Source organism: Ptychodera flava, chromosome 20, assembly GCF_041260155.1.
Source record: "Ptychodera flava strain L36383 chromosome 20, AS_Pfla_20210202, whole genome shotgun sequence".
In the NCBI taxonomy this organism is placed as follows: domain Eukaryota; kingdom Metazoa; phylum Hemichordata; class Enteropneusta; family Ptychoderidae; genus Ptychodera; species Ptychodera flava.
The window spans coordinates 29205050-29211939 of NC_091947.1; the positions used below are offsets into that span (position 1 = coordinate 29205050).

The window sequence follows — 6890 nt, forward strand, 5'->3', positions numbered from 1 at the left end:
CGCGCGGACAATTGTCCACACCAGCTGATTTACAATCCTGGGTTCAACCGATAATCAGTTGCACAGATCGCCAAAACAGGAAATACAATGAATATTAATTTTTGTATCAAGTGTCATCTATTGACCAATCAGAACTGCGCGCAAACACACTGTCATCGATAGCACATGATTGATTCTGCAGTGTTTTAATGCATATCTAAAGTTGCCACAGCACGCTGTTCACAATTTCTACGCTCAATTTCTACGACATGCAAGGAAAAGGAAAAATCCATTCCATAAATTAACATTCATAAATAAGGGGCTAATGTAAGGCAGTCTAGTTAGATATGTTGTGGTGATATTTAGCATATTTACTGAAATCAAAATATTTTGGCAATTATCATCTAATGTAGAAACTGTACAGCAAACTGCTTTGACAAAGATACTTTGTCGCTCTCCCTGTTATGCTAAACGTTAATCATCATGTTTGATGTAGGAAATCAATATGAATACACTATGTGCGTGCGTGTAGTTTATGTGTATGTATATGTATAAGTGTTGCCAATGTATGTCGTATGTATGTATGTGTATATATATATAATATATATATATATATATATATATATATATTATATATATATAATACTATATATGCACACCACAAACATTAAAAATCCTCTCTGTATACATTTTCCATTTGTTCTATCTCTAAGATAAGTGTGATTGTGTAAATTAATATTTTTACATTTGGCGCCTCGTACGCAACAGCCTTGGACTGAAAAATCCATGCACGACTGAATGTTTCTGTTTTCGCCCTACTGTCCGTTTAAAACCAGCCGTAATTACAGAGGGCATACTACCTGACCATTGTCTGCATAAAAAAAGTTTATGTTTGGCTAAACAGAAACCATGCTGTATGCGGTAGAGATCCCATACTGTGGTGCTGAAGTTGGACAGACTTGAAAAACAAACTAGAAACACTCGTACCTATTTATACTGCATGTCAGGAAAGTGGCAATCACTCCTTGGTCATATGGAAAGCAATAACTCAAACTTCATGTTTTGAAATCATTAAGATGTACATTACTGATCACAGGACCTTTGTGGGGTTTTTTGACAACCTAGATATTATTACAGCGATATTACTGTCTAAACCAAAAATGCCAAGGTCTAATGTAATACCTCGACAAAAAGATACTGTCCGTAACGTTTGAAAAAACTTTGAGGAGCAGCAAAGTCGAGAGATTGTGCCTCAGTCTCGAATGACCAAGCACACAAAGACAGCGTTAACCACCGCAATCCATAATTATAATACAGTCTGTGTAATACAACGTTGGGATCAGTCTGGCCGAAGACAGCGGACAGTTAGGTAGAACGCGCCTCTGGGACAGACATTCGGACTCTCAAACTTTTACAATTATCTTCTAATATTCCACTTGTGGGGGTTCATCTTAAAGGTCTCGATGTAAAAAAAACTTTTTACCGGCTTAGTTTTTCTAAATTCGACGAAATTCAAAGTTTTTTTATTTTTCTCCATAGAGTTAACACAGGGATGGTAGCCATTTTGAATTTCAAATATCGGTAATCTTGGATTAATTGTTTCTCTAGTACCTAAATTTGCACGGTGACCTCCGATTTTTATTCTTGATTATGAAAGAGAATGGTTGAAAGATTCCTTTAGGAAGTTTGAGCAAACTTTAATCTTTCACCTTCGAGACACATACTGCCTTAAATCAATATACTATCGTCATTTGTTTTTTTTCAAGTGAGCGTAGGAAACTTACTCTGGACTCCGAGGGGAATGCCCACTTAATCATTTGGCAAACTACATATGTTGGCATAAATACGCATTCAATTGACTGAAAACTGAACGCTCAATAAACTTCGAAAAGAAATGCAAATTCCAAAACTCAGCCTGTTCGAGTTCAAGGTACATTTGTGAGAAGAGGATGACTAAAAGTTGATTCCATTTAATTTCAACGTAATGTTGCAGCATGCCTCTATCGAGAGGTATGTGTATACCTATTTTCACATCTGCAACTGACAAAAAAGTTATCCATTGTAAGAACTCTATTTCATGAGATCCGTCCCTCTTACTTGACATGATTATACTTCAACGACGTGCCGTGAAGTGTAATGGATTATGTGAATTGACCATAATATAGAGATAATTGTGTGAGGTCACAGGTGAAGAAATGTAGTGAATACACTACCTTCTTCTCTCCTTTCCCCTTTGCCATACATTTTTACAATTTCCCAGAAAATGATAAACAGCGTTTACAGTAATATGTTCTCCGCTACAAAAATTCTAAATAAACACAAATAGCCTTCCATACTTCATCTGTTGTAATTGTCTCGAATTTGCTTGATATATGTACGTGACTCAGTTCAAATATATCCTTAGATCCAAGGGTTCGTTTTGTCTTGCTGTTTCTGGTGCCCACGTTCATTTCCAGCAGCAAATGTTTTAAGTATTCACACACAAGTAATGGTAAAATAAATATGATTTCAAGGAAGTAGTATCCAGTCTCAGGTATATATGTCATGTACTCATTTCCTTTATTCGACCCTGTCGCAACGACAAACTTTTTGGGCTGAAAGATTCTTCCGCGTGCGGACGCTATGACACTCCGCGGTCTCGGACCCTACACTACGCCAGCACACGGCCGAATCTGTCAGTCTACAAACTTACAGATCTTAAAAATAGTTGGAACTGTCCGTCCTTTGTTTCGATTTATTCTCTGATGATGACGATGTCTTCTTCATCACCGTCAAAAAGTAGCTCCCCGTCGACGGTGTAGCAGCACTGATCTTTGAAAAACGACATGATTTCACTAAACTGTCTATCTGGTGTATTCTTTCTGGTGTCAAGTATCTGCAGTATGAAGTCAAGAATCATATTTCCGTCTGAAGACTCCTCTTTGAAGCATTCGTCTACTTTGATGGCAAATTTTCTGGAAAAATACTGGATATTGGTGTCGGGCATTTGTCGGTGTAGTATTTGTCGAAGAGTTGCCGATCCGTTGCAGTTCATGGTCGGGTAAGGATAATACTTCGCCATCTCTTCTGCTGCTCTCTCCCAAGCACCTGAAATGATTCAAAGTACGATATTAACTCAAACATTCAGTAGAATTTCAACGTAAACTTCTTCGGCCACATCAAATTTGTACATATCTATACGTGATATAGTAGACGTGTCAGCCATTCTTTAGTCACGGAACGACAGTGCTTTAATTATACTTTTACGGTGAACTTTTTTGATTTGGCACCTAAATGAAAATCAGCAAATGGCTCTGATACATTTGCGGAATTTCTTTGTTCCTGAAAAGCACCAAAAAAGTGTGCTTTGTGGTCAATTTGTCAACATAAGACGCCCAGATAACGCAGCGTTGGATGTTTATGAGGTAGGCATGACGTTAAATCTTGAACCATGATTGCTCCTTCAAGAATTAACGCTAAAATTGAGCTCGTACAACGCCCTCTATGTTCCCATCGACTGAACGACAATCGTCGTTAGGAGTAGTAGCGAGGTTCTATTTGCAGAAATACAAGTAGTACAAAAGACTTTGTTCGACTTGGACAGTTTCGTACCAGGCATACTCACCAAAACACAAAGCGTTGAGCAACAGCCCTCCCTTATTGAGAAGTTCGTAAAGACCTAGGAATACTTGACCAGGATCGGGAAAAAAGTAAGCGCAATGTTGAGCGTGAATGATGTCGAATTTAGACTGCTCCTTTGTCTTTCTCGAATCATCAAGATACTCTTCTATGGTTTTTTGATGAAAGGTAAACTTAACACCTTCCCAATGGCCCTCGGATTGCTTTGCCATCGATGTGTGTTTGAATTCATTGATTGCACATTTGGAAGGGTCTACGACGACATATTGAACACAGTTGTTACTAGATAACAGGACATTGATGATTCCAGCGTCTTTGATTCCTGTTGGTTGATAGGCAAAATAAAATTAGCTTAACATAGGTAAGGTTTGCATCAAATGAAATGAAATGAAATTACAATACACGTACATGTATGTGTATGTGTAAGTGTCTGTCTAGTATTTGTCCGACTATCTGTCTGTCTCTGTCTATCTGTACATACGTGCGTATGTATGTATGTATGTATGTATGTATGTATGTATGTATGTATGTATGTATGTATGTATGTATGTATGTGTGTGTGTGTGTGTATGTATGTAGATTATCTATCTATCTATCTATCTATCTATCTATCTATCTATCTATCTATCTATCTATCTATGTGTATGCAAGCAGCAACTTCAATTATCGTATTTGAACGAAAGAAGTTGAGAGTTAAAACATACTATCAAGCGTTTCAATGGTAAAATCATCGCAAAGACAGTTCTGGAGATACACTCGAATACAAATCGAGGAAACTGCGAACCCGATGCATAGATGTTATACAATATTAATGTGACTGAATGGCTGCCCGTTTAATCTATTGTGATAATTCTGTAATATATAAGAAGTTATCTAGTTCATCATTTTGTAAAATGCTGAAAAAAAATTAAGAGGGACTTGAGCCTGGTGTTCAGATAGAAGAGATGGTAGTGTTTCTGGTATCCACACCAAACCCACTGTACTCTATTTAAGAGATAGCGAAAACATATAGGACATACATACTGACCCTAACGTTTTAAGATTTTGCTCTTTACAGTATATTCGTGAATCCTTGTCAATTCAGTTTCGATTCACAAAACAATTGAAAACGATTCACAAACCATATGAAAAGTTTCCCTCATAAGTCGTAGCAGCGGTTTTTTCACCAGTTTAATTTGAATTTAAGGTTAGCCTCACGCCATGCCCTCATCCAAAGGTGTTTGCCTTACCACACCACATGACAAGGAAAGTATACAAAAAGTATATAAGAAACATAAATAAACTCATCAGGTAATCGTGCAAGATAGTTGTAACATACCATTGGATGTCCCTATTGCTAGGACACAAAGTTCAGAATCTTTCCTGAAATTACTGAAAGTACTGGCTCTGCTTTTCTGTTGTTGGTCATCGAGATCTAGTGCATATTTCATCGTTGTTTTGTATCTTTGAAAATACTCCTCTTCATAATATACCATCAGCTTTCTCTCGTACGCCATTTTGTCCTGAAATTAGATAAATTATTAAAACACTGCATCCCAGAACTTATAAACTTATAACACTATGTCTTCACGACAGGATCGTTAGATATAAATGAGTTCATAACATACCCAAGACTGGCCAATACCCTGTGCTTAGATTAAGTTATTTCAACGAAGTATCGTGTACTGATTGAGTAAAACATCAGGCGGTGAAATAAACTATGGACATCAGTAAAGGCGTCACAAAATTAACGGGGGATCTGAAGAACTGCCGATAGATCAAGACATGTCATGAATGGTAAAAATGCACAAGAAATGAAGAAAGCGTTCCTATGTTAGTTTTGATGCATCCTCTTCAATCCTAACACGATATCGTTTGGGTCACCAGTGGTAAAACATCACTAACTCCAAGTCTCAAGTCTGTTTACTTGGATGTACTTGAGACTTGAGATAAAACTAGCTTGTTGTCCAGATGTTTGCTATCCTATTCTTCTTATTCAAATGCTCAAGTTGAATATGTTCTCGCTTTCTGTGTTTCACAATCTTAAAGTTAATACACCAAGCATGATAGTGACCACGTTAATCAAACTTCCGAAAGTGTGTCTTTCATAACAGATTAGCATTCGACACTTTTGAATACCGGAAAATCGTGTCAAAACAAGCTAAAGCCACGCAAACTTTCCCCTCTAAAATATTGATATGAAGTAAGTTTTTACTACTGAAACATGCTTGAAAATAAATCTTTAATAAAATGGGGTGCAAATTTTGCATCGAAGGGTTGGGACCATAATTGGCATTTAAGAAAAGACGCGTAAAAAATGTAGAGTAGATGATTGAAGGCGTTTAGAATCATACAAAGAAATATCCTCTTTTTAACTGAGAATATTGTCCTTAGTTGCTTTGTCGGTCCATTTATACGACAACTCTAGACCCCTTCCGATAAGTGACCTAGATTTGCGCATCGTCTGACATTCGCAGACTAAGGTCAAAGGTCAGTCTCAGAGAGGATTCCAAATCTTACGCTTGTCGCCGTTCTGACTAATGAAAAGCCTGAACTAAATAAAAGGTTTCTTACGCGGTAATGAAGTTAGAAACGATAGTATATAACCAGCAAAGTGGGTATAAGTGAAGTTAATGCAGCAGGAATCATGATTGTGTGATAGGAGCGTACGATTGAGTGTTGGATGTTAAAACAAACCATGGATGTTTTCACCTCATGGACAAACCAACCACAAGTCACTGCATTCAATAGCCGTCAAGGTTACAAATGGCATAATATGAGGAGATGAATTACAGAGGTCCGCTAACCATAAATTTGCGATTTTACAGTTTAAATTCCAAGTCAAATCCTACCGCGATTTAAATGGGATTTTAGTCGTGACCTGCTATAGGTCCTATACAAGAAAAGTAGGTCATTTGGGCCATCACTCACCTTTCGAACAATTTTGCCTTGTCGCGAGGACATACACCCTGCTACCGAGCTAGTTATGTTTCGTATCTGTAAATAAGCATCAAGATAGAGTCAAAGTCGTACAATACAGGAAGACAAATTTGGAATAGCGAACTCCGTGGCAAAATCAAGGAAAACTTATCAAATGCATCACGCTGACTTCTACCCTTATAGGTCATTGCAATGTCTGGGTAACGTCGTGAAATAGACTCGTGTTCCCTGCAGTTACCAGTGGTGATACGATGTCCAGCAGTATTCTCTGAGAATGAACCATACTTTATAACATCATAATGATACTAAAGCTTCGGCACAGTTTTATACTTTGGACAACTACACGGTTAGTGATGAGATGTACATGTTCGAAG

General features: G+C 37.5%; 1 protein-coding gene across 1 annotated transcript; it reads right to left on the bottom strand.

Annotated features, from left to right (window-relative positions):
* Positions 1-1475: 1475 nt before the first annotated feature.
* Positions 1476-6573, bottom strand: LOC139119651 (histamine N-methyltransferase-like). The gene is made up of 4 exons (XM_070683481.1): positions 6508-6573; positions 4916-5099; positions 3584-3919; positions 1476-3066 (listed from the first exon to the last, which is right to left on the bottom strand). Exons 1-4 carry the CDS (start codon positions 6538-6540, stop codon positions 2714-2716), a joined length of 906 nt encoding a protein of 301 aa, XP_070539582.1. The 5' UTR covers positions 6541-6573; the 3' UTR covers positions 1476-2713.
* Between the last annotated feature and the right edge of the window lie 317 nt (positions 6574-6890).